Source organism: Microcaecilia unicolor, chromosome 7 (genome assembly GCF_901765095.1).
Source record: "Microcaecilia unicolor chromosome 7, aMicUni1.1, whole genome shotgun sequence".
In the NCBI taxonomy this organism is placed as follows: domain Eukaryota; kingdom Metazoa; phylum Chordata; class Amphibia; order Gymnophiona; family Siphonopidae; genus Microcaecilia; species Microcaecilia unicolor.
In genome coordinates, this window is record NC_044037.1 from 113,073,909 (window position 1) to 113,101,342 (window position 27,434).

The 27,434-nt window shown below is 45.5% G+C and overlaps 1 protein-coding gene across 3 annotated transcripts; it reads left to right on the forward strand.

Moving 5' to 3' along the window:
* The first annotated feature begins 10,129 nt into the window (after positions 1 to 10,129).
* Positions 10,130 to 23,438, forward strand: LOC115473752 (zinc-binding protein A33-like). Of its 3 annotated transcripts, none has more exons than XM_030208834.1 (9): positions 10,130 to 10,459; positions 10,985 to 11,056; positions 12,376 to 12,536; positions 12,618 to 13,061; positions 18,281 to 18,376; positions 19,255 to 19,488; positions 19,798 to 19,820; positions 20,031 to 20,164; positions 21,499 to 23,438. In XM_030208834.1, the coding sequence occupies exons 1-9, from the start codon at positions 10,213 to 10,215 to the stop codon at positions 22,041 to 22,043; spliced, it is 1,956 nt and encodes a 651-aa protein (XP_030064694.1). In that variant the 5' UTR covers positions 10,130 to 10,212; the 3' UTR covers positions 22,044 to 23,438. The 3 variants fall into 3 exon arrangements, with proteins under 3 accessions (XP_030064694.1, XP_030064695.1, XP_030064696.1); XM_030208835.1 differs by having other exon boundaries at positions 10,131 to 10,279; XM_030208836.1 differs by lacking the exon at positions 10,985 to 11,056 and having other exon boundaries at positions 10,132 to 10,279.
* The last annotated feature ends 3,996 nt before the right edge of the window (positions 23,439 to 27,434 follow it).

Below are 27,434 nucleotides of genomic sequence, written 5' to 3' on the forward strand. Positions count from 1 at the left end.
GAGGTCCAATTGACCAATGTTTGTTGTGTTGAGTGAGCCTGGGGGCTAGGGATACCCCACATGTGAGAATATCAGCCTGCTTGTCCTCAGAGAAACAGTAGTTTCTTACCTGAAGCAGGTATTCTCCGAGGACAGCAGGCTGGATATTCTCACAAACCCTCCCTCCTCCCCTTTGGAGTTGATTTCTTTTCATCTATTGGATTCAACTGAGGAGCGTGACCGTGCGACGGGCGTGAAACTACATGCGCGCATGCGCAGTGGGAGCGCCACGCGCGGTGGAACGCTCCAGAAGAGATTTTTACTAAAAATCCTCTGGGGGCCGACGTGACGTCACCCACATGTCAGAATATCCAGCCTGCTGTCCTCGGAGAATACCTGCTTCAGGTAAGAAACTTCACTCTATGTTTTTTTTGCCTCTAATGCTATCTTTCTTTCACACTCCCTCTTGGCTTTCTTTATCTGCGCCTTGCATTTGCTTTGACACTCCTTATTCTTCTTCTTGTTATTTTCAGACGGTTCCTTCTTCCATTTTCTGAAGGCGTTTCTTTTAGCCCTAATAGCATCTTTCAACTCACTTTTCAACCACGCCGGCTATCTTTTGGAGTTCTATCTTTCTTTTCTAATTCGGGGAATATGTTTGGCCTGGGCCTCCAGGATGATATTTTTGAACAGTGTCCATGCCTGTTGTACAGTTTTTACCCTCTGAGTTGCCCCTAAGTTTTTTTTTCACCGTTCTTCTCATTTTATCATAATCTCCTTTTTTTAAAGTTAATCGCTAACGTATTTGACTTCCTGTGTATAGTTACTTCAAGGTTGATATTAAAACTGATCATATTATGATCACTGTTATCAAGCGGCCCCAGTACCATAACGTCCCTCACCAGATCATGTGCTCCACTAAGGACCAAGTCTAGAATTTTTCCTTCTCTCGTCGGCTCCTGCACCAGCTGCTCCATAAAGCTTGCGATTTGGACGTCCTTGCAAAACGGCGAAATCCAGGGGTGGGGAAACCCGTATTTTCAAAACAAGATGGACGTTAATCCTTTGTTTCGAAAATACTGTCAAAAACGTCCAAATCCTTAAATTTGGACATCCCTAGATTTGGACGTTTCTGACTTTCGGCGATTTTCGAAACCAAAGTCATCCATGTCAAAAACGTCCAAATGCAAGCCATTTGGGCGTGGGAAGAGTCAGCCTTCATAGTGCACTGGTCCCCCTGGCATGACATCACACCAACCGGCACCCTAGGGGGCACTGCAGTGGACTTCATAAATTGCTCCCAGGAACATAGCTCCCTTACATTGTGTGCTGAGCCCCCCCCAAAACCCACTACCCCCAACTATACACCACTACCATAGCCCTTACGGGTGAAGGGGGGCACCTAGATGTGGGTACAGTGGGTTTCTGGTGGGTTTTGGAGGGCTCACTGTTTCCTCAACAAACGTAACGGGGGGGGGGGGGGGCCTGGGTCCGCATGCCTGAAGTGCACTGCACCCAATAAAACTGCTCCAGGGACCTGCATACTGCTGTGATGGACCTCAGTATGACATCTGAGGCTGGCAATCAATATTTGTAAAGATGTTTTTTGAGGGTGGGAGGGGGTTAGTGACCACTGGGGGAGTAACAGGAGAAGATGTAAGAGATCTGCCTGTACCGAAAATGGTTTTCAAGGGTGATGATGCAGAGGAACTGAAAGAAATCTCGGTGAACCTGGAAGATATACTGAGCCAAATTGACAAATTAAAGAGTAGTAAATCACCTGGACCGGATGGCATACATCCAAGGGCACTCAAAGAACTCATGCATGAAATCACTGATCTGCAGTTAGTAATATGTAACCTGTCATTAAAATCATCCATAGTACCTGAAGATTGGAAGTTGGCCAATGTGACGACGATTTTTTAGAAATGATTCTAGGGGTGACTGGTTATCAATAGAAATCAAACAAAATAAAACATGGAAAAGAAAATAAGATGATACCTTTTTTATTGGACATAACAATACATTTCTTGATTAGCTTTCGAAGGTTGCCCTTCTTCGTCAGATCTACTTAAGAGGGGTGACTGGGAAATTATAGACCGGTAAGCCTGATGTCGATGCCGGGCAAAATAGTGGAAACTATTATAAAGAATAAAATTACAGAACACATAGACAAACATGGTTTAATGGGACAGAGTGAGCATGGGGTCAGCCGAGGGAAGTCTTGCCTCACCAATTTGCTTCATTTCTTTGAAGGCGTAAATGAACATGTGGATAAAGGTGAGCTGGTTGATGTGGAGGGGCATTTTCGAAAGGGACGTCCAAGTTGCAATTTGGACGTCCTTGCAAAACGGCGAAATCCAGGGGTGGGGAAACCCGTATTTTCGAAACAAGATGGACGTTAATCTTTCGTTTTGAAAATACTGTCAAAAACATCCAAAACCTTAAATTTGGACGTCCCTATATTTGGACGTTTCTGATTTTCGGCGATTTTCGAAACCAAAGACATCCATGCCAAAAACGTCCAAATGCAAGCCATTTGGGCGTGGGAGGAGTCAGCCTTCGTAGTGCACTGGTCCCCCTGACATGACATCATACCAACCAGGCACCCTAGGGGGCACTGCAGTGGACTTCATAAATTGCTCCCAGGAACATAGCTTCCTTACCTTGTGTGCTGATCCCCCCAAAACCCACTACCCCCAACTGTACACCACTACCATAGCCCTTACGGGTGAAGGGGGGCACCTAGATGTGGGTACAGTGGGTTTCTGGTGGGTTTTGGAGGGCTCACTGTTTCCTCAACAAACGTAACAGGGGTGGGGGGGGTGGGCCTGCGTCCGCATGCCTGAAGTGCACTGCACCCAATAAAACTGCTCCAGGGACCTGCATACTGCTGTGATGGACCTCAGTATGACATCTGAGGCTGGCAATCAATATTTGTAAAGATGTTTTTTGAGGGTGGGAGGGGGTTAGTGACCACTGGGGGAGTAACAGGAGGTCATCCCCGATTCTCTCCAGTGGTCATCTGGTCATGTCGGGCACCTTTTTGTGCTTTATTCGTAAAAAAAAAAAAAAAACACGCCCAGGTGAAAACATCCAAGTGTTCGTCAGGGATGTCCTTGTTTTTTTCGATTATGGGTCAAAGACGTACAAGTGTTAGGCATGGCCAAGTCCCACCTTCGCTATGCCTCCGAACGCTCCCTTGAACTTTGGATGTCCATGCGACGGAGTGTAGTTGGAGACGTCCTAAATCGGGTTTCCATTATAGCGATTTGGACGTCCCTGGTAGAAGGACGTCCATCTTCCGATTTATGTTGAAAGATGGACGTCCTTCTCTTTCGAAAATGAGCCCAATTGTGTATCTAGATTTTCAGAAATCTTTTGATAAAGTTCCTCATGAGAGACTCCTGAGTAAATTAAAGAATCATGGGATAGGAGGCAAGGTTCTGGTGTGGATTAGGAATTGGTTATTGGACAAAGAACAGAGGGTAGGGTTAAATGGTCATTTCTCTCAATGGAGGAGGGTGAACAGTGAAGTGTCGCAGGGATCTCTACTATTTATCATATTTATATGAATTGGTACACCAAGTGAGATCAAATTTGCAGATGACAGAAAATTATTCAAGGTTGTTAAAACACATGTGGACTGTGAAATATTGCAGGAAGACCTTAAGAAATTAGAAGACTGGGAGTCCAAATGGCAGATGAAATTTAATGTGCACAAATGCAAGATGATGCACATTGGAAAGAATAATCTGAATCATAGTTACCTGATGCTAGGGTCCACCATGGGGGTCAGCGCTGAAGAAAAAGATCTGGGTGTCGTAGGTAATATGCTGAAATCTTCTGGCCAGTGTGCGGTGGTGGCCAAGAAAGCAAACAGGATGCTAGGTAGAAGACCGAAAATACTATAATGCCTTTGTATCGCTCCAGTATTGCATTCAGTTCTAGTCGCCATATCTCAAAAATGATATTGCAGAATTAGAAAAGGTTCAAAAAGAGTGACCAAAATGATAAAGGGGATGGAACTCCTCTCATATGAGGAAAGTCTAAAGAGGTTAGGGCTCTTCAGCTTGGAAAAGAGACAGATGAGGGAAGATATGATTGAGGTCTACAAAATCCTGAGTGGTGTAGAACAAGTAGAAGCCAATCAATTTTTTACTTGTTCTAAAAGTACAAAGACTAGGGGACATTTGAGGAAGTTACATGGAAAGACATATAAAACAAATAGGAAGAAATATTTTTTCACTCAACAAATAGTTAAGCTCTGAAACTCATTGCTGGAGGATGTGGTAACAGCGGTTAGTGTACCTGGGTTAAAAAAAGGGTTGGATAAATTCCTGGAGGAAAAGTCCATAGTCTGCTATTGAGACAGACATGGGAAACAACTGCTTGCCCTGGGATTTGTAGCATGGAGTGTTGCCATGATTTGGGTTTCTGCCAGGTACTTGTGACCTGGCTAGGCCACTGTTTGGAAAATAGGATACTGGGCTAGATGGACCATTAGTTTGACTCAGTAGGGTTACTCTTTTGTTCACAACCCAGTTGAATTTTCAAGATTTCCACAACGAATATGCATGAGATCTATTTGTCTACAATGGAAGTAGAACATTAACTCAATCTCATACATATTCATTGTAGAAATATTGAAAATATGACTGAGTTGAAGATCACGGTTGCCTACCCCATGCACAAACTCATGCTGGATCAAGGATTGAGCTCCTGCAGCAAGGCTGGCCTAAGGGTATATGTAAACATGGGACACAGCTGAAAGTTTACTTCCCTTCCCCAGTAATTCAGTATCTCCATTTCTACCCCAGATGGGCCTAGTATTATTACTACTATTTAACATTTCTAAAGCGCTACTAGGGTTACACAGCACTGTACAATTTAACATGGAAGGACAGTCCCTGCTCAAGGAGCTTACAATCTAAAAGACAGGTGTACAATCTAGAGACAAGTGTACAATCTAAAAGACAAGTGTAGAGTCAATCTGATAGGGCATACTATATTTCTCGAAAGGTTAAGTGCCGAAAGCAGCATTGAAGAGGTGAGTTTTAAGCAGAGATTTGAAGATGGGTAGGGAGGGGGCTTGGCATAGGGGTTGAGGAAGAGTGTTCCAGGCATAGGGTGAGGCTAGGCAGAATGAGCGGAGCCTGGAGTTGGCAGTGGTGGAGAAGGGTACTGAAAGGAGGGATTTGTCCTGAGAGCGGAGGTTACGGGCGGGAACATAGGGGGAAATGAGGGTAGAGAGGTAGTGAGGAGCCGCAGACCGGGTGCATTTATAGGTAAGGAGGAGAAGCTTGAATTGTATGCGGTATCTGATCGGAAGCCAGTGAAGTGACTTGAGGAGAGGGGTGATATGAGTATATCGGTTCTGGCGGAATATAAGACGTGCGGCAGCGTTCTGAACGGATTGAAGGGGGGATAGATGGCTAAGTGGGAGGCCGGTGAGGAGTAAGTTGCAGTAGTCAAGGCAAGAGGTAATGAGAGCGTGGACGAGAGTTCGTGTGGTGTGCTCAGAGAGGAAAGGGCGAATTTTGCTGATGTTGAAGAGGAAGAAGCGACAGGTCTTGGCAGTCTGTTGGATATGTGCAGAGAAGGAGAGGGAGGAGTCGAAGATGACTCCAAGGTTGCGGGCAGATGGGACGGGGAGGATAAGGGTGTTATCAACTGAGATAGAGAATGGAGGAAGAGAAGTGGGTTTAGGTGGAAAGACGAGGAGCTCGGTTTTGGACATGTTCAGCTTCAGGTGGCGGTTGGACATCCAGGCAGCAATGTCGGATAAGCAGGCCGATACCTTGGCCTGGGTCTCCGCGGTGATGTCTGGTTTTGACAGATATAGCTGGGTGTCATCAGCATAAAGATGATACTGAAAACCATGAGATGAGATCAGTGAGCCTACGGAAGAGGTGTAGATTGAGAAGAGAAGGGGTCCAAGAACAGATCCCTGGGGAAATCCAACAGATAGTGGGATGGGAGTGGAGGAAGATCCATGAGAGTGTACCCTGAAGGTGCGGTGGGAGAGATAAGAGGAGAACCAGGACAGAGCCTTGGAACCCAAAAGAGGACAGTGTGGCAAGAAGTAAATCATGATTGAAAGTGTCAAACGCAGCGGATAGATCGAGGAGGATGAGGATGGAATAGTGGCCTCTGGATTTGGCGAGGAGCAGGTCGTTGCAGACTTTAGAGTGCTGTTTCTGTCGAGTGTAGAGGGCGAAAACCAAACTGAAGTGGATCGAGGGTGGCATGAGAGGAGAGAAAATCAAAGCAGCGACTGTGAACGGCGCGCTCAAGTATTTTGGAGAGGAAGGGTAGGAGAGAGATGGGGCGGTAGTTGGAGGGGCAGGTAGGGTCAAGTGATGGTTTTTTTAGGAGAGGTGTGACTACGGCGTGCTTGAAGGTGTCAGGGACAGTTGCAGTGGAGAAAGGTTAAGGATGCGACAGATGGAGGGGGTGACAGTATGGGAGATGGTGTTAAGTAGGTTGGTGGGGATGGGATCGGAGGAACAGGTGGTGCATTTTGAGGAGGAAAAAAGGCGGGAGGTTTCATCCTCGGTGATCTCAGGAAAGGAGGAGAAGGAGGCCATGGTTGGTTGGTTGTTGGATGGGGCTACAGGCTGAAGAGGAGGTGGTGGCTTGGTAGTGAACTCAAGGTTGATCTTTTGCACCTTGTCGCGGAAGTAGTCAGCCAGTGATTGAGGAGAGAGTGAAGGGGGAGTGGGAGCGGGGGGCACTTTGAGGAGGGAGTTAAGGGTGGTGAAGAGACGATGAGGGTTGGAGCTGAGAGAATTGGTCAATTGGGTGTAATAGTCCTGTTTTGCAAGGAATAGGGAGGAATGGAAGGAGGATAGCATGAATTTGTAGTGAAGGAAGTCTGAATGGGTATGAGATTTCCTCCAGAGGCTTTCAGCGGATCGGGTGCAGGAGCGAAGGTAACGGATGCAAGGGGTCAGCCAAGGCTGGGGTTAGTATGCTTTGTGGGACGGGAGGTGGATGGAGCGAGGGTGTCCAAAGCAGAGGAGAGAGCGGCATTGTAAGCGAAGACCGCTTTGTCTACAGTCTCGGAGGACATGATGGAGGGGAGGAGATTAGAGATACTAGAGGATAAAGTGGGGGGGGGGGGTCAATAGCCTGGAGATTCCTGGAGGTGGTGGTTAAAGTTGGACGGGGCGGGGGGGGGTGAAGAAGTGTGAATGTGATCAGGTGATGATCGGAGAGAGGGAGAGCAGAAGCGTGGAAATTGGAGGGTGAGCCGGAGGAGAGGACGAGGGCAAGACAATGGCCGTTACGGTGAGTGGGGGTGGTGGAGCACAGCTGGAGGCTGAAGGAGGATGTTAGGGTGAGGAACTTAGAAGCGTTAGGGTCGGATGGGTCATCAGTGTGTATTATATATTTCCTTTCTAGCCCCATCCCATGTCCAGTATATCAGCGCTTCCACACTAGCCTGAAACTTAAAGCACCCTGAGTGGGCAGTGTTGTATCCTGCTTCCCCCCTCCCCCCCCTAAAAAAATCTGTTGCGGGAGAATGCAAGGACTGTAGGGTAAAGTTGCCATGTTGGCAGGAATACTGCCAAATTGGGCGGTGCAGTATTCCTGCAACCACCGGCGGGATTTCTATGACACCTACGGGTTGCGGGAGTTTGGGCGCTCTTTAGCCCATGGCTGCAGGTTGGGCAATGTTTTTCGCTGCACCCACGACCACAGGTTCAGTGCGCACCACTCTCACTGCTACTGCTTATGCTTGTCCCTGACTCCAGCCCTCAGTGCCCTGAGAGCTTCCCTCGCTCCTAACTGGACTAAAAGGAGGGCAAGGAGTGAGGCAGGAATCAAGGGATGATCTGACCAACACCATTTTCAGTGCTGCTGCCTGCTGGTCAGATCTCTCTCTCTCTCTGTGCCCCCATCCGGCCCCCAACCGCAGCTCTGCTCCTCTATGTGGCCTGCCGGCAGGAGGAACCAAGAAGTAGGACAACAGATGGACGCTGGACAGTGTTGGCTCTGGTGGGGGCTCCCCTCCTCCTGATCTGCTCTCAGAGTGATCATCAGGAGAGGGAGACCCGCGGCTGCCACCAGAGAGGAGGAAGGGGTCGTCGGAGGCAGAAGAAAGCGTTGGAGTCACTGGGGAGGGGGACAGCGGAGGGGAGCTAGGAGATGCTGCAACCACGTTGTCGTGCTTTATGGTAGCATTTTTATTTAATCTCACTTATATTTTCAAACTTGCCGGCTTCTACAGCATTCGGACGTGCACAGAGGAAGTATAGTAGTAGAATAGTAATTTGTTATACATTGTAATCAGTGTGTCATTTGGAGGGGCTGGTTATAGGGACACCTTAGAATGTGTTGTATCTTGAAGAAAATTTCTTTTCTCCTGGTAAAGGGCCACTAAAACAGACATCATGTTCAACATTCAGTTTCTATCTATTTATTTACGACATTTATATCTCATATTAAACATGATTTAGGTTAAAACCTGGGAGAAGTAAAATCTTTTTCTTTTCCTGTGCCTAGATTCCGGGAATAACATGTATAGAATGTTTGTACGTTTGGGAAGCTAGGCAGGTGCCCTTGGCCTGGATTGGCCGCTGTGGACAGGATGCTGGGCTTGATGGACCCTTTGGTCTTTTCCCAGTGTGGCATTACTTATGTACTTATGTAGCTCAAAAGAGATAGATGGTTTGTAGTGGGAACTTGCACCTTTTGTTTTATGGGTGGATGATGAATTTGTGCTAATTATGATGATGATGCAGATTATGGTGCTGATTGTGCTAATTATCTGCTGATTCTGTTTGATGTTTATGGTTTCCTTATTAGTATTCATATTGACCTCATTAATATTTGTATATACCTCTATATCCATATTGACCTTATTAATATTTATATTGTGCTATATTTGGAATAGATTTGGGCTGCAAAATTTTTCACCATCTGGCAACAAGCCTGCATAGCATTCAGTCTTCTTTGGGGCAGGGCTGGGAACAGCAGGAGGAAGGCCCTGTTGCATGCTGCCACCTTCTAAATTCTGCTGCCTTAGGCTGGCAAGTGACAGGTCTGCCCTGCCCTGTATTTTAAAGAGCCAACCACAGCACCTCTGTTCGTTATTGCTGTAGCTACTGCAAACAGAAGATGCATGGTAGTTTTGAATCTGAGCATCAGGCAGTGGTTTAATACATACTGCTTGTAGCGGACATTCATGGAACAACATAATGGGGTTTTGAATTAAGTTTTAAAACAAGTCAGTCGACAGCAATCTCAAGGTTTAAGTCCTGGTATGACTTCATGTAAATATGTTAAACACTGGAGAAACTCCAGGTGCTCTTTAACAGGACGTATACCATGAAAAGATGTAAAAGCAAACTCTTAACCTTTCACGAACGTGGTGAGGAAAAATGGCCAATTTTTTTACAAAAATTCCCATTCGTGATTAGCCACTATGGTTTTATTATTCGCTGTGGAAAACTAGCAACACTTTAAAACACCCAGGTAAAATTTTCACTATAAGATAACGCCCCACCCCAGCCCCAGGTGAGACCTTAGCCAAGCAGCAAGCATGGAGCGCTTTTCCCTTTGAATTATAGTTAAAAAAAAAAACAACAACATACGCATGCGTTGCTGTAAACAGCTCAATGGCGCAAGGAAACCAACCCCCCCCCCCCCCCCCCCCCCATCCCAAACCCGAGCGAAAAATCAATTTGTGCCGAGCAGTAGCGACCATCCCCAGCTTTTTCTATAATTAAGTATTGGGTAAACTAAACAACATTTCACGGCTGCAAGTTTTCTATCCGATGCATGCTTTTTGTTTCATAAAATGGCCGCTGGAGCATCAGTAACACGTGATCAAATCTCATTCATTTGTTTCGGTTCCTTTAAGAAACTTTAAATGGTGCTGCGATATCTGCCATGTTGATAACCAACAAGACTCAAGCCAATTTCCACCATCTATCTGTGACAATAGTCGAAGCTTTCTTTTTTTGTTTCTTGAAGGACACGCGCTGGCCTTTTTAGGGGGGTAACTTTGGCGCCACTGGACTCCTCCTCTGCCACCCCCACCCCCAGCATTTAGGTCCATAGAGATAGAACACAATACAGCCCGAGCTTTGTCCCCGCCCACCGCAGCGCTTGCGCAGTCATCTCGTGCTAGGATCGCATGCGCATATTAGCTCCCTGAAGCTCGCGCGCCATCTCTTTCTTTCTCTGTGGCCTGTCGGAGCGGTAGGGTGGAACGCACGCGCTATGGCGACCGTTGGAACAGTCTCTGCTGCCGCAGTCACCTCAGAAGCGAAGAACAAAGTGGATCCTGGTGAGCAACCGGGGGAGCGACAGAGCGGGGGCGGAGCAGGGGGGGAGGAGGCCTCAGCCGATCCCCCGGCGGCCGTTGCCGACGGAGGAGGAGACGGAGACTTCGCACAGAACCGGGACGCGAAGGACCCAGTGGAGATCGGAGAGACCTATTTGTGCCGGAGAGCGGACAACACCTTGCGTAAGCAGCGAGGGGAATAGGCTTCGTTTTACATTTGGTTCATTTTAAACGTGTTAGATTTACACTTCCGGTAACTTAACGGCCCTACCACCATGTTTCCGGTTATTTATGCGATTTACGTTCAAACCTCGCGGTTGGGTACTTCTGGTACTTGTTGTAGCGCGTATATAGTGCAGACATTTGAAGGTTTATGATCAGTGTTCTTTCAACCTTTGTGCACATTTTTATTTAATTGTGATCATTGTTAGCGGGCTGAAGTACTTAAGCTGTTCCTAATCGGTTTTCCACTGTCGTGGAAAATATAGGAGCCATGTGGGTGCAGAGTACTTTATAGCGGCCTATGTCGACTGCAGTGAGGAAAGGAGACTAGTCTGTCGAGGTTAATGTGTGAACTTGTTCAATGTTTATTAGTAATGGGTATCATATTTTAAAAGCGTGGGTTTTTCTAAATTGGATCTTTTTCAGTTTTAATATAAATTTAATGTTTGGTAAGCCATTTTGACTGCTTTTCTGTTCTATATCCAGACTCTGCGGAAGTGCTTAAGTCCCGTATGAATAAAGAAAATCGTGAGGAATTTTATGTGCACTATGTTGGACGTGAGTACAAGTTGATTTGACTTTTTAGAGACCTAGGGTTATTAGAATTCTCTGGTACTTTGCTCCTTCTGTAATGAAGCACTCTGTTTTGTCTCCAGGGTGTGAGATTTGTGTTTGCTTTTTAATTTTTTTTCTTGAGACTTCAGGATCTTAGGATACAGCTACCTAAAAAGCACATAGGATTTTTTTTTGTGGGGAACATAATTGGGGGTATATCTGTTACTGTGTTCCAGGTTTGAATTCCAACATCTCCATAAGAATGTGCTGTATTGGGTCAGACCAATGGTCCATCTAAACCACTATCCTGTTTCCAATAGTGGCCAATCCAGGTCACAAGTACCTGGCAGAAACCCAAATAGCAACATTCCATGCTACCAGTTCCAGGGCAAGCAGTGGCTTCCTCTTGTCTAAATAGCAAATTATGGACTTTCCCTCCAGGAACTTGTCCGAACCTTTTTTGAAGCCAGATATGCCTACCGCTGGTACCACAATCTCTGGCAAGTTCCAGAACTTAACTATTCGTTGAGTGAAAAAATATTTCCTCCTATTTTAAACGTATTTCCATATAATTTCATTGAGTGTCCCCTAGTCTATGTACGTTTTGAAAGAGTGAAAAAAAATCGATTCAGTTCTTGTTCTACACCACTCAGGATTTTATGAACATCAATCATTTCTCTTCTCAGCCATCGCTTTTCAAAGCTGAAGAGCCCAATCTCTTTAGCCTTTACTCATATGAGAGGAGTTCTTTCCCCTTTATCATTTGATTGCGCTTCTTTAAAAGTTTTCTAATTCCGCTGTATCTTTTTTGAGATACAGCGACCAGAAATGAATGCAATACTCAAGATGAGGTTGCACTATGGAGCGATACAGAGGCATTATGGTATTCTTGGTCTTATTTACCATCACTTTCCTAATGGTTTCTAGCATCCTGTTTGCTTTTTTTGACCGGCGCCGCACACTGGGCAGAAGATTTCAACGTATTATCTACAACGACATCTGGATCTTTTTCCATGGGAGATGCAATTTTTATCACACTGTTTAAAAACATTGGCTGATCTTCCTTTAGCTTAAAGTGATCTGCTATTATGTGTTGGGGCTGGTAGCCAAAGAAATTATTGTGATTAAAAGCCTCATTTATAACTTTGTAAATATATCTGAATTTTGAGATGAGAAAATGTACGCATAAACTGGAATTGCTATGGATGGAGGACTTAGGCTTTTTACTAGTAGTTTTAACATTCTTTTTTTTATTATCAAAAGGAAGACCCACATCTTTTATCTTGAAAGGCTTAAGACTTTGAAAATGTTTGTTCTTTTAGTTAACCGTCGCCAGAATGAGTGGGTTGACAAGTCCCGCCTAATGCCTTCTAAGGATGTAAAGAGTGAAACCCAAAACAATGATCAAGATGTGAATGACCTGGTAGAGAAGAAGCGGGGAGCCCAGAAGCGGAAGCAAGAAGATGATGAAATGGAGTTCAAGGTAACTCACCAGATCATGTTTGTTTTTTTGCTATTTTTTCCGTGAGGCATTATCTATATTTCACTCATGTTTTTGTTTTAGAAAATGAAAACAGATGAGACTGAGGCTTTGGATTCTTCATATGGTGCACCAATGGAAGACTTTACGGAAGAGCTGACCTGTCCTGTGTGCATGCAACTCTTTAGCAACCCCATCATTCTAGAGTGTGGCCACAATTTTTGCAGTCATTGCATTGACAAGGTTTGGGAGAACTTAGAGGTTTGTTCTTGTCCTGAGTGCCAAGAGGTGGTGCCAGAGCGTAAGTACACCATAAATCGCGCCTTGGCCAGCCTAGTGAAGAAGGCTGGTGGGGTACCCAGTTCTTTGAAGACCAGCCGTGTACGGGATCGCTGTGAGGAGCATGATGAGAAGCTCAAACTCTTCTGTAAAGATGATGGTATCCTGGCTTGTGTCATCTGCCGCGATTCGCTCAAACATTCCACACACACCTTCTTGCCCATACAAGATGCATTTGGATTCTACAGGGTATGTTATGTCTTCCTCCTTGCTGTAAACTTTCTGTTTTGTCAATGAGAACTTCACACCCCTTTCCTTGTCATCAAGCAGATGAAGGCATTACGTATGGGTTGTGTCCATCAACCAGCAGGGGCAGATAGCACTCAATTTTTCACAGTGCCTCATGGCCAGCTAGCTCCACTGCCTCTTCAGTATTCTCTATCTCCCTAAGCAGGGTGGCTGCAGCTTCTTCGAGCTCCATCAAAAAATCTGCCTGGGGGTGGCTCCTGGCTTGCCAGTTGTTAGCCGAGGTGTTAGAGGCTATAGCAGCTTCACTTTGAAGGCACATAGGTTAGCCCTTTCCCTGCCTTACCCATGCCCCCGTGGATGTGGACATATTAGCTTGCTTTTCCCTGTCCTTTCCCACTCAGTGGATGCAGGCACATTGGTTCGCCTTTCCCACTTACCTGAGCCTCCGGAATGTTTTTATCTACCTCTTTTGCCTCTGCTTTCCTCACAGCGTTATAAATAATTAAAGTCGCGTCGAGGTAAGAGTGTTTTCTGACTCCGGGGTGGGCCCGCAATCGTTTTTGGCGCGAACCGCCATTTTTGAATTTTACCGCCAATGGCTGCGGAGACTGTAAAGCGCTGTTCTAAATGTGGCAAGTGCAAATCAGCAGCGGGGCTCTGTAATTCATACTGTACAGACGGTAGAGCAGGCCCAAGCATGGCGAGCGGCGATCTTTTGCACTCTGAGCTGGCAGCAGACGCCATTTTGGATTTTCCACACGGCGCGGCCTCCTTTGCGACGGAGAGCCCTGAATCCGGGGGGGGGGGGGGGGGGGGGGTCCTCTGAGTAAGCCTAATAATAGAGCTGATAGCCCTGACTTTGTTTTAATGCTGCATAGGGCGTACATGCTTAAAAGAGGTCTTCCACAGGGTTCTTTGGACACTCTGCCTGCCCCCCCCCCCCCCCCCCCCCCCCCCCGGGTGGATCCTGGCCTTTTGGAGTTGGCTTTGCCTGTTTCTTATTCTCCTGATAAACGCAGAAGGGCTAATTCCCCTTCTGAGTGTGGCCTTTTGGAGTTGGCTTTGCCTGTTTCTTATCCTCCTGATAAACGCAGAAGGGCTAATTCCCCTTCTGAGTGTGGTGGATGGAGTCGGCCTTGTCCTTTTTGGCTGATGCCCTTTATGATATGGTCAGAGCTTCGGCCAAACAAATGGCTGTAGCAGTGGCGGCTCGCTGCACTTGTTGGCTACGACATTGGGCGGCGGTTGGTGGAGTTCCCCTTTCAAGGCCTTCTCCTGTTTGGTGAGGAGCTGGAAAACATTGTTTAAGGCCTGGGGGATTCCAAACCTCAGCGCTTGCTCGAAGATAGGCCGAAGCCTTCCTCTAAGGGTCAGGGCTCCTCTTACAGACCTCGCTTCCGTGAAGCTAGAAGGTACCGCCCGGGGCGTGCTGCTGGGTTCACTTCGTGTGCCCGCTTTCAGCAGAGAAACTCCTTTCGCTCGGACAAACGTTCCACAGCTGCCGGTTCAGGGGCGACCCTCTCAGTGATGGTGCGCCGGCCCCCTCCTCGTTTCCTGTCATCGGAGGAAGACTTTCCCTCTTTTTGGAGGAGTGGACCAAAATCTCCGCAGATCAGTGGGTCTTGGAGACCTGATCAGAGACGGATACTGAATAGAATTCGATGCCCCAGTGAGAGACGTGTTTGTGGAGTCCCGATGCGGTTCTGCTGCCAAACGGGCGGCGGTAGAGGAGACTTTGCACAGTCTGTGCCGGATAGGGGCTGTGACCCCGGTGCCTCCCGCCGAACAAGGTCTAGGCCGCTACTCCATTTTCTTTGTGGTGCCATGAAAAGGTGGGTCTTTTCACCCGATCCTGGACTTAAAAGAGCTAAACAAGTCCTTAAGAGTGCGGCATTTTCACATGGAAACCCTGCACTCCGTCATTGCGGCGGTACAGCCGGGAGAATTTCTCACGTCTCTGGACCTGAAAGAAGCTTACTTGCACATACCAATTTGGCCCCCGCTACAGAAGTTTCTGCAGTTTGCGGTGTTGGGAAAACATTTCCAGTTTCGGGCCTTGCCTTTTGGCCTCGCCACAGCTCCCCAAACCTTCTCCAAGGTAATGGTGGTAGTAGCCGCCTTTCTCAGGTGAGAGGGTATCCAGGTTCACCCATACCTAGATGACTGGTTCATCAGAGCAGACTCAGAAAAAGAGAGTCATCTCGCTACAGCCAGAGTGGTTTTGGTCTTTCAATCTCTAGGCTGGGTCATCAATATGGCCAAAAGTTACCTGACCCCCCTCGCAATCTCTAGAATATTTCGGGGCCAGGTTCGACACAGCCTCAGGCTATGTGTTTCTTCCCGAGCAAAGGCGGTGCAAGCTTCAGAATCAGGTCCGTCTGCTCCTGAGGATGCCCCGCCCGCGAGCTTGGGACATTGTCCAGCTGTTGGGATCGATGACAGCCACCTTGGAAGTGGTGCCATGGGCGAAGGCGCACCTGAGACCTCTACAGTATTCTCTACTTCAACGATGGTCTCCAGTATCTCAGGATTATCAGTGCAGACTTTCTTGGCTACCTGCGGCCTGCCTCAGTATGGAGTGGTGGCTCTCGGACAGCATGTTGCGGCGGGGAATGCCGCTGGCGCTCCCCGATTGGTGCCTAGTGGTGACATGCCAGCCTGAAGGGCTGGGGCGCACATTGCCAGGGGAAGCATGCCCAGGGTCTGTGGACGCCCGACGAGTCGGAGTGGTCTATCAACCGCCTGGAGTTGAAAGTGGTGTTTCTGGCTCTTCTGGCCTTTCAAGTGACCCTTGAAGGATTGGCTGTCCGAGTGATGTCGGACAACACGACAGCAGTGGCCTACATAAATCGACAATGCGGCACTCAGTGCAGAGCTCTAGCCGCACAGGCCGAACAAATTTGCCACTGGGCCGAGCTGCATCTACAGTCCCTGTCAGCAGCTCACATCGCAGGTCAGAGCAACGTGCAAGCCGACTAAGCAGGCATCAGCTCGATCCAGCGGAGTGGGAACTAGCAGGCGATGTATTCTTGCAGATATGTGCCAAGTGGGGCAAGCCAGTGATGGATCTTATGGCGGCCAGTTCTAATGCCAAAGTCCCGTGCTTCTTCAGCAGACGGAGGGATCTTCACTCTGCCGGGTTGGATGCCTTGGCTCAACCCTGGCCCCTGGGTTTGCTGTATGTTTTCCCTCCGTGGCCCTTGAATAGAACGAGTGCTCCTGCGAATTCAGCTGCATCCAGGAGAAGTGGTGCTCATCGCCCCGGATTGGCCCAGGAGGCCTTGGTATGCAGACCTCCGACAGATGCTGTTGGAGGCTCCCTTTCCGTTACCTCTGGTTCTGCACCTGTTGTCACAGGGTCTGGTGGCCATGGAGGACGCCTGTCGCTTTGGTCTTATGGCATGGCGATTGAGAGGGTGCAATTGAGAGATAAAGGCTACTCAAATAAGGTAATTTCCACTCTCCTGCAGGCCCGTAAGCGCTCCACTTCCGTGGCTTATGCCGGGATTTGGCGAAAGTTTGAAGTCTGGTGTGTTTCAAGAGCGCTTTCTCCATTGCGGGCTCCTGTCTCGCCGATTCTGGACTTTTTGCAGGATGGTGTACAGAAAGGCTTGGCCTATAATTCCCTGCGGGTGCAAGTGGCAGCATTGGCCTCCCTGCGTGGCAAGGTTGAAGGCATGTCCTTAGCTGCTCATCCAGATGTGGCACGGTTTCTTAGAGGGGTGCTTTGGCTCCGTCCTCCCGTGCGGGCACCTTGTCCAGCCTGGAACATGGGGTTAGTATTGAAGGCCCTTCAGGGGGCTCCCTTTGAACCGCTTCAGCGTGCTTCAGAGAAAGATTTGACACTGAAGGCCGTCTTTTTAGTGGCCATTACCTCAGCGAGACGGGTGTCAGAGCTCCAGGCGCTGTCCTGTAGAGACCCTTTTCTGCAATTCTCAGAGTCAGGGGTCACGGTTCGAACCGTGCCTTCCTTCATGCCTAAGGTGGTTTCAGCGTTTCACCTAAACCAGCCTGTTTTTCTTCCCTCCTTTGTTGAGGAGGAGTTTCCAGATTCATTTGGGCAGTTGCACCTTTTGGATGTGCGCAGGACTCTGTTGCAGTATCTGCGAATTACAAATTCTTTCAGGACCTCTGATCATCTTTTTGTGCTGTTTGCAGGTCCTTGCAGAGGGTCTTCAGCGTCTAAAGCCACTATTGCCCGTTGGCTCAAAGAAGCTATCTTTTCAGCATATCTGCTGTCTGGCCGGGCTCCGCCTGAAGCCTTTAAGGCACATTCCACAAGAGTGATTTCCTCTTCCTGGGCGGAAACTGGAGCACTATCTCTTCATGAGATTTGCAGTGCTGCAACATGGGCTTCTGTGCTCTCTTTCGCCCGACATTACAGGCTGGATGTGGCTGCCAGGAGGGATGTGCGTTTTGGAGCACAGGTGCTAGCGCGTGGTGTGGCTTGTTCTCACCCTATTTAGGGATTGCTTTGTTACATCCCATACATAATGGCTTCATCTGCTTGATGACAAGGAAGGGAAAATTAGGTTCTTACCATGATAATTTTGTTTCCTTTAGTCATGATTGTCTATATTGCAGTGATTCTGATTTTAGGTGCTGTTCTTGTTTCCTGAAGTTATATTCCTTCCTTGGGGAGTCTGAAAACAGTCTTCAGGATTCTTGTTACAGTTATAGGAGGATGAGTTCATTCCCTCCAGTTCATGTTTTGGGAGGATGAGTTTATTCCCTCCAGGAGGATGCAAGTATTCCCTCCGTTTATACAAAGTGGAGGATGCAAGTATTCCCTCCTTTTTTTGAGTTTATGCCCTTGTTAAGGGGCCATCGTTCGCTGTGAGGAAAGTTCATGTTATTCCCATTGCGGTTTGCCATACTGCTTTGGAAGCTTCAAATACTGAAGAGACAGTGGAGCTAGCTGGCCATGAGGCACTGTGAAAAATTGAGTGCTCTCTATCTCCCCCTGGTGGTTGATGGATACAACCCATACATAATGGGTTCATCTGCTATGACTAAAGGGAAAAAAATTATGGTAAGAACCTAATTTTCCCTTTTCTCCCCTGTACCGGGTCCGAAATGTATTCTAACCAGTTGGGTAACCTGTTCTAGTGCCTCATTAATGGCTTTGAAAATTTGTGCGACAAATAAAGGTGCTCTATATTTCCTGTAGAGCACAGTAATGCTTTATTTTTATTTTTTTTCTTCCTTGCTCTCGGTAGAATGAATTGGTAAAAGCAGTCACACCACTGGAAGTAAACTTAAAGGAGCTGGAGAAGCTGAAACATGAGCAGAACCAGAAGCTTTCGCAACACAAAGTAAGTATGGATATTTTCACTGCTGTGACAGAGGATTGTTGATATAACTTGTATCCAATTTTATAATTTGCTCCTCTCTTGAGGCCCAAGAAAACAAGGCAGCAGTTCCTGCAAATGCCAAGGGGAAGATCACATCTGATCTACTTCAACTTAATTTATTACTACAGCACACAGATTAGTTACAATCCAATGCCTGACATGGCCATGCTTGCCCAACACGAAGTTTGTATCAGGGCCAATGGAAACAAAATGATGTGAAAAAGATGACTCGCCACTGTGGTGAAAAACAGCTTGACAATTTTCAGTCACCAAATGTTGCAGAAAAAAACTTTAGTGTTGGGTGAAACATGGCCATTTTGGGCATCGGGTTTTGACTAGTTTGTGTTGTAGCTGTAACTCAGATTGCATTATGTTTGAGTGAGCTGTGAACCCTATCTCCTTCCTAGATTCAAAAGCTCAAATTTAACTCGTCAGTAAGTTACATTTGAGATATGAATGTTACAGCAGTTCAAACACATAACAATTTTGACTTGACTTAAAATTCAGGACTGCTGTTGATCGATGTTTATCTTTTCCCTCAGAAATAGGGTGTAGACCTTTTGACTTTGCATTTTTCTCCCCTTCTGCCTTGTCTTCTTACCCAGAAGTCCAGTTTCTTTTGGTTGGTACCTGCTATGGTTTGTCGGTATCAAAGATAATGCCCCCATAAAAGGTCACTTTACCAAAGTACTTAAGAATATTCAGTAGGTATGCATTGATGCTGGCATTGTGGTATAATGCTGCTTTTATATCCCTGCAATTGTTAGTATTTAAACCTTCACTGACCTTCAGTGAGATTGGTTTGGGTCTGTGATAGAGCTCTTTGTACTTCATTGCAGGGGAATGTGGTGATTTTCCGGCAGCATGTTACTTCTGAATTTGAGCGACTGCATCATTTTTTGCGTGAACGGGAGGAACAACTGACACACGAGTTGCAGCGACAGGGTGGCAGCTTGCTTAAGGAGATGGAGGACAACTTGGTGAAAATGAATGACAGCTGCCAAAATATTCAGGATAAGATTGCTACATCCCAGGCCCGAATGAATGAAGATGATGCCATCGCCTTCCTGATGGTGAGCAGCCTATGCAGTTGCAAATACTCTGAAGTGACCTAATTGGTTAACAAAGGTTTATTATATTTTGAGACTGGGTAGATCATTTTGCTCAAGAACTATCTTTGTAGTGGCAGTTATGCTAAGTTTTATGCTGGAGAATAGGGAGACAGGGTTAATCCTATAGTAGGGTGTGGATAGGGATGAGTTGGCAACCAGAAGAACATTACCAGATCTGTTTATATAGGGCTTAAATTCTGGATATTTGTGGTACTGAAACTGATAATTTTTTTTTTTTTTTTTTTTTTTTTTGTCTTGGCTTTATAACAGGATATCAAAGCCTTCATTGAAAAGTAAGTATTTGGTCTGTATATGTACATTTTTGCCTGTCTTTTTAAGGTTGTGTGGGGATGGGGGAGGCCTGCTTATATAGAGTTCCTGGAATCGAGAATGAAGAAAAGGAGACTCTGTGTGATGACTTTTTACAGGAATCATATGGGAAAAGAATGGGCTGCAGGGGAAGATAAAGAGCTTCTTTATTTGTTATACTGTTGTCTTGTTAGATGCGTTGAGGAGCAGAAGAAGCAGCGGCTCCCTGCTGAGAATGCTGTGTTGTGCAAGGAACTGAGCTATGGTCGCTTTAAAGGGCCTCTCCAGTATATGATGTGGAAGGAAATGAAGTCTCTTATTGTCCCAGGTACTCGAAACAAGGGGCATTAGAATCCTAGCAGAATTCAGTCCTTGGGTGACCAGAAATTTGTAAGGTTTTCTTATAGGCAGTAAGAACAGTTTAACAAAATTGCCCTGTAAATCAGTTGATAGTTGACTTCAATTAAGCACATATGTATTGCCATATTGGGATCAGACAAAAGATTCTTCAAGCCCAGTGTGACCTGGATTGGTCACTGCTGAAAACAGGACAAAGTACCTGTTAGGATCCCAAAAGAATAAAATAGATTTTATGCTGATTTTCCCCAAGCTTTTAGGTATCTTTAACATGAGTGGCAGTGGTGATACCACATCTGCTGTTAGGAAAGGGAACACAATCCCGTATATCCAGATTGGTGTGGCTGGACTAAAGGGAAAGAAATTAACAGGTATAACTTCACCTTTCGCTCCTTTTGTTGTGGAACTCTTCCAGCCTAACTGCATACAGAATTCTTACCATACCTTTTAAAAAAAAAAATCTGGAAAAATATTTTTCATCAAGGCTTTTAGGGCTAGATTAGAACAATCTAGCCCTAAAGTGGAGGAGTAGCCTAGTGGTTAGTGCAGTGGACTTTGATCTTGGGGAACTGAGTTCGATTCCCACTGCAGCTCCTTGTGACTCTGGGCAAGTCACTTAACCCTCCATTGCCCCTGGTACAAAATAAGTACCTGAATATATGTAAACCACTTTGAATGTAGTTGCAAAAACCTCAGAATGGGTATATCAAGTCCCATTTTCCCTTTCCCTAACTGATTTGTCCTTTACATTGTACCTTCTGTCTGCTGTTGAATATTTTTTCCTGGTTGTGATCTCTCACCTTGGTTTTGTAAGATGTAGTGTTGTGGGTTTCCTTTTTGTTTTCCCTTTATTTTCATTTTAAACTGATGTAACTATTATAAAGGGGTGATACAGCAAACTTCAAATTTTAGAATAAACCAGTATAAAATAGTAAAATTATCCTGGAAAATTGGATGCTAGACCAGAAAAAAAAAGCCTGCTAAGGTTGGCATGCTTGGTTACATCATCAGGACCCATAAGTCAGTTTTATTGTGGATGTTTTCCTAAAGATTAGCTCAAGCTATTTGCAGCAGGGCCCATAGGAATATAAACAGCCCTGCTGCAGATCTTTAGTAAAAGACCCCTTCAGTTATTGCTGGGTAAAAGTTGCTTCAGCAAGAGGCGACAAGGTGACTAGATTATACACTGAACATTTCATCACAGCTGAACACCTGTTTGTATGTAAGATTATTACTTAGTAGCCATAGTCAGAACACAGTGATAAAAGGATGATCCTTTTCAAACTTAATTTCCTTGTTTTCCAGGCCTCTCCCCTCTGACTCTTGATCCTGATACTGCGCATCCAAACTTACAGCTGTCGGATGGGTTGACCAGCGTTAGATATAGCGATGTGAAGCAGCAGGTCCCTGATAACCCTGGCCGTTTCAGCCAGTGCATTTTGGTGCTGGGTGCACAAGGCTTCACCTCGGGCCGCCACTATTGGGAAGTAGAGGTTGGCAACAAAACAGCATGGGATGTGGGATTGGCTAGCCAGTCCAGCAACCGCAAAGGCAAGATTAAGCTCAACCCCAAGAATGGCTACTGGGCTATCTGGTTGCGGAATGGTAATGCATTCAAAGCCCTGGAGTCGCCCTCTAAGACGCTGCTGTTGCGCACCAAGCCTACCAAGATCGGGGTCTATTTAGATTACGAGGGTGGGCAGGTGTCTTTCTATAATTCAGATGACATGTCCCCCATCTATACCTTCACTGGCAGCTTCACAGAGAAGCTGTACCCCTACCTCTCACCCTTCCTGCATGATTCTGGCAAGAATGCTGAGCCCTTACGGATCATTCATGCCAATGTATAGGATGAATTCACTTGTGGCCCCTTATGCGACCATCCCCCACCCACCACTACCACCACACACACGCACGAACTGACACCCTTAGCCCTTGCCAGTGAGTGTCTCTAAGGAGAGCCCAACTTAAGAAGGGGGCCATGCTTAAATCCCAGCTCCAGACTTTACATGGTGTCCGGTTACATCAGGTAGCTGATGGAACATGACTCCCCACTAGCTCATGCAGCACTGAAATGGTATTTGTGGTAGTCCAAATGTCATAAAATATCTGAATGTGAAATTCATAAGTGCTTTGAAATGTGACTCATTACAGTGCTTATTAATTCCATGAGTTTGAGCCAGTGTCCCACGTAATACTTAGGGCTTTATGCATTATTTCCTCATTTACTTGATAAAATCTTTAATACATTTGGCCCTAATGACTTCAAGGGAGGGAATGGAGGAGGAAAAGCAGGAGATGCTATAAAAGGCATTTTTCTTTGGCAAAGGGGAGAGTACAGCATGCTTTGGAGGCTTAGCTGCTGTTGATTGTTGAATGGGGGGGGGGGGGGGGGGGGTGGGACAATAGAAGGGTGTAGAGAGAAAATACTTTTAACTTTACTTTGACCAATTCAATGTCCTGTCTTGTCTGAAGGGGGAAGTAGGTGGCTGCCAGCTCCTCTGAGATACTGTACCGGCTTAGAACATTAGAGTTTATAGTACTGTCTTGATATTTTAAGTAGGAGGGAGCAGAAATTGCTTTTCTGTCAAAAGAACAAAAATGTTCTGTAAACATATAATGGGTCGCTGCATAAAAGTAAGATTTAATGGTTATGCCTGTGTGTGTGTGGCTGCTCTGTAACTTCCATTTTTTATTCTGCTCAGTATACTAGTTCAGATGTTCTCCTTTACATTTACTTCAGAGAGGCAACAGAGTACAATGCTCGGGAGTGTTCTTTCTTTTGGTGACATTTGAATGTTGGAGGACAGTAGAGCCTGTTTTTTTTTTTTTTTGGTTTTTTTTTTTGTAATCCACTTTGCAATAAGTGTGCTAATAAGATAGTGACGTGTAATGTAGTAAACTGAGAAGAGTTGGTAGTGTGAGAGCTGCTGTACATACAGGCATCATTCAAAAGGATCAGTTTTACCCTGTGACCTTTTAACACTGAAAGGACACAAGTGAGTTACACTTGCAGGGCATGGATGGTTTTGTTGAGACTTGCTCTCCTGTTGCATCAGTCCTCTAGCTCTGTTATGTTAAAACACTTCAAAGTTTGGTTTCTTGATTTTTTTTTTTCCTTTCCTTTAAGCGATCAGTGATGTCCCATTGTATTCTTTGCTGTTTTAAAGCCAGTTCCTTGATTGTTCATGGTCAATAAAATTAGCTGTTCCTTTTTTTTTTAAATAAAATAATAAAACATGCAATCTTAGTTTGTTTTTGCTTTTCATATATTAAGTATTTTGATACGTATGAAGAGTGTGATAAACTGATTAAAGTACTTCATTGTGCAGCAGTCTGGGATTGAGTTTTGATCTCCAGTCATGTTAATGACCGTTTAAATTTGGGTATACATCAGTTAGTGCCTCTGGTTAGTGTTGTGCCAGGGTTCATGACAGTTACACAGCCTAAGTCTGCAGTAGAGCTGGTGAATTGCTATGCATCTTAGTAGATGAACCTTATTTACAGAGGCAGAGCTCTGTTTTCTCTCTCAAGATTCCCATGCTCTGTGCCAGCCTAAACTAGTGCTGCTTAAACTTTGTATAGTGCATTTTAACATGGTTCTGTAGGTTATAAATGCAAAATGTGCAAACCTCCAGTCTTCATCCCTCATCCACTTCTGCCTTTCTTTGTTGATAAGCAGAGACAATGCAGGTGAAGTCCTGTTACCCAATCCATGTGTGTTCTGTGCTGAAGTCCCTAAGCCTGTGTGGGTACTCCCACCTAAACCTAACTCCTTCCAATTCATTTTTGAAGTTAGAAGTGTTGCTCATATGAGCTGGGCCATTGTCTGGCTAGTAGAGCTAAAACAAAAAAATACGGTGGCTTTATTTTGAGTAAGCTTTCATTGTATAAGTGGCAAAGAGAAGGAACCAGCCCCAAGTTCCTTTGAAAGAGGCTGTTCGGCTCAGGGGTGTATACGAGAAACTGATAAGTGTACAGGTCTTTTTGCTAATGCACAATAATTGTACCTCAAGCTGAATTCCTGTTAGTTTTAGGGAATCTGTTTGGCTTAGGAGCTCGTGCAAGAAACTACTGGCTACACTGAAGATTCTGTGACTGCCTGAATGATACAGCTCTGTGTGTTGAAGTTTTAAGTACCTCTTTCATAATCCTATATAACTGCAGCCCAAGGCTAAGTCCTTGTTATTTATGAAACCAACGTTTAGCACTAATGACTCTGTGTAGGCCCGAATGGCCTAGCTGAAGTACAGGCCTGGCTAATAAATAACTGCAACTCAGCTTGAAGTCTTGAGGAAGATTACTTTTAGATCAAACATTTCTTTAGCTAGAGAAAGTGAAAGAATTTACCATAGAGGAACATAAGGCTTACTCACACCTGTGAGAAATAAAAAGATAGGGCTTTTCTTATTGATTTAAAGTTAGTAGCTAAATAGCCTGGAAAGAGAGTATAAGGTTTCTATGCCAAAAAGATTCCAGAGACAAGACTAATGAAGATGGCAGAAATCTAGGTGATAAGACTCACACAACAAAAGACAAACTGAGAATAAGAAAGATCCACTTGTGTGTGTACAGTGCACTCCATTTAAGTGCACGTCGGATAAGCGCATGCTCTGTTTTAACTGTATGCCTTCCTTCTGTCCCGTTTGTAGCACCATCAATTTCTATGGGAACTAACTTCGGTTTAGCACACCACTGATAAGTGCAAGATTCCCTTATATGCATGGTTTAAGACTGCTCCTCTGCAGGAAAGACTGCATAAACGCGCACACGGAATATGGAAGCCAGTTGGCGCGTGACAACCAACGAGATTTCAAATTTACCGCCCCTTTAACTGCCACAGGTAGAATAAGCAAAAGAATGTTGTTAGAGTGTACACTGGGGTCGTCGCGGCAGAACTGTAAGACTTTAACACTGGCTAAAGAATATGGTGTCAAATTTCACGTGTCTTGAAGCAGGAAGACTGGCAAAACAATACAAATCCACAATGGAAACGAAAACGGGCGGGAAAAGCTGAGGAGGGAGATGCTCTTCTGTGGTTTTCTCGAGTCAGGAGCAGACAGTTTCCTGTCAGTGGTCCACTGCTTATGGAGAAAGCTAACCAGCTAGCTGAAAGTCTTGAACTAACTGAATTCAAAGCCACTGTTGGATGGTTGGAAAGATGGAAGGAGAGGAACAACATAAATTCAAGAAACAGCATGGTGAGAAACAAGACACTGATGACTTTGGTGCTGAAAATTGGGTTGTTTCAGTACTTCCTACCATCTTGAACGAGTTTGCACCTCGTGACATTTTCAATGCTGACAAAAAGGGTCTGTACTGGCGACTGATTCCTGATGGAACACTTGCATTCAAACATGCCAAAACTACAGGAGGTAAAACGTTGAAGGACCAACTGACGATCCTCCTTTGCTGTAATATGGATGGGAGTGAGAAGTTGGAACCCCTCGTCATTGGAAAGAGCAAACATCCCCATTGCTTCAAGAAAGTTAAGCGACTTCCTGTGTCATACGAGGCTAACGCAAATTCATGGGTGACGGGGGAAATTTGGAAGCAGTGGCTAAAGAAGTTAATGCGGGCACAAAAGTGTCAGATTTTGCTGCTTTGTGATAATTGTGCTGCAGACGGATGATATCAGGCTGTCTTAAGGTCAAGGTGGTCTTCCAGCCACCAACCACAACATCTCTGATCCAACCTATGGATCAGGGCATAATAGCCAATTTCAAACAACATTATCAGGCTCTTGTGCTACGTTGTCTGATGAGCGTTATGGATGACCAGACTGGCAAGGATAAACGTGCTGTTGAACTGGCTTGTAATCTGTCACTGTTGGATTCCCTACATATGCAGAAAGAATCCTGGAATCATGTTACACAGGCAACCATTGTGAACTGTTACAAGTGGGCAAGCTTTGTTAAGGATGTGGAGAGGGACGAAACAGATGCAGCTGTTGCAAACGCCTCAGATGAACAGGTTGACATCCCAGCCGGTGTTACTGAAGAGGAGTTTCATCACTACATAGCTGTTTACGATCTACAAACAGCTGATGACAGCACTGATGTCAAGATATGTGCCTACACTCAGGCAACAATGGCTGATGACGAAATGAGCAGTCAGCACATGCTGATGAAATTCAACAACCTCCTGTCACTTTTGCAAGAGCGCTGTAGATTATCAACACCGTGTAGGCCTATCTGGAGACCACTGGATGTCGGTGCTATGACAAGTTTTTACCGTCTGGCAGACGTAGTCTATGGAACTCACAGACCCAATAGTGTACAGAGGACTATAGCTGATAAGTAAGCTTAACGTCAGTTAACTATACTGGAGGAGTGGCCTAGTGGTTAGAGCACCAGTCTTGCAATCCAGAGGTGGCCGGTTCAAATCCCACTGCTGCTGCTTGTGATCTTGGGCAAGTCACATACTGAAAAAGGTGTGAGCAAAATCTAAATATATATCTAAATACATGCATTTCTTTGGTCCCAGACCAGATTGCACTGTGTGTGTATATGTATATACCACCACATACATGCATTTCTTTGACTGGATTGCACTGTGTATTTAGATATATATTTATTTAGATTTTGCTCACACCTTTTTCGTTATGTGACTTGCCCAAGATCACAAGGAGCAGCAGTGGGATTTGAACCGGTGACCTCTGGATTGCAAGACCGGTGCTCTAACCACTAGGCCACTCCTCCAGAAAAACACCTGCGTACAGAATGTTTGAGTTCCTCATGAAATATTTACAAGGCACTTTTCAGTATAGGGTTATGGGAAATCAGTACAGTCTTATCTGACTTAAATGGGACTGAGCTGTTGTCAGATAATACAGAAAACACTGCATCTACCCCTCCATGCATAAATAAAACCATAGAGTTCCTGATATTCAAAAATTAACAAAGTTAAATATAAATGTGATGTAACCAGGGGGTCTTTTGGATGTGCCAGATGGGCAACTTAGTGAAGGTTGGATAATTGAGATTACTGTATTTGTAAAATGCTGAGTACTAAACTTGTAGTACTGTTGCTCCAATAAGGTTTCTGGATTTATTTTGGAGAGTACATAAATATTAACTTTGGATATTAGATAACTTGCATTTTGATGGGAATTTTTTAAACCCCTTGTCATCTTTTTCTAAGATGTGTGATATATACATTTGTGTACCTAGAACAGTGCTTCCAAACTCTGGTCCTGGAGTACCCTGATGGTAGATAAAAAATCTCCCAGTTCGATACAA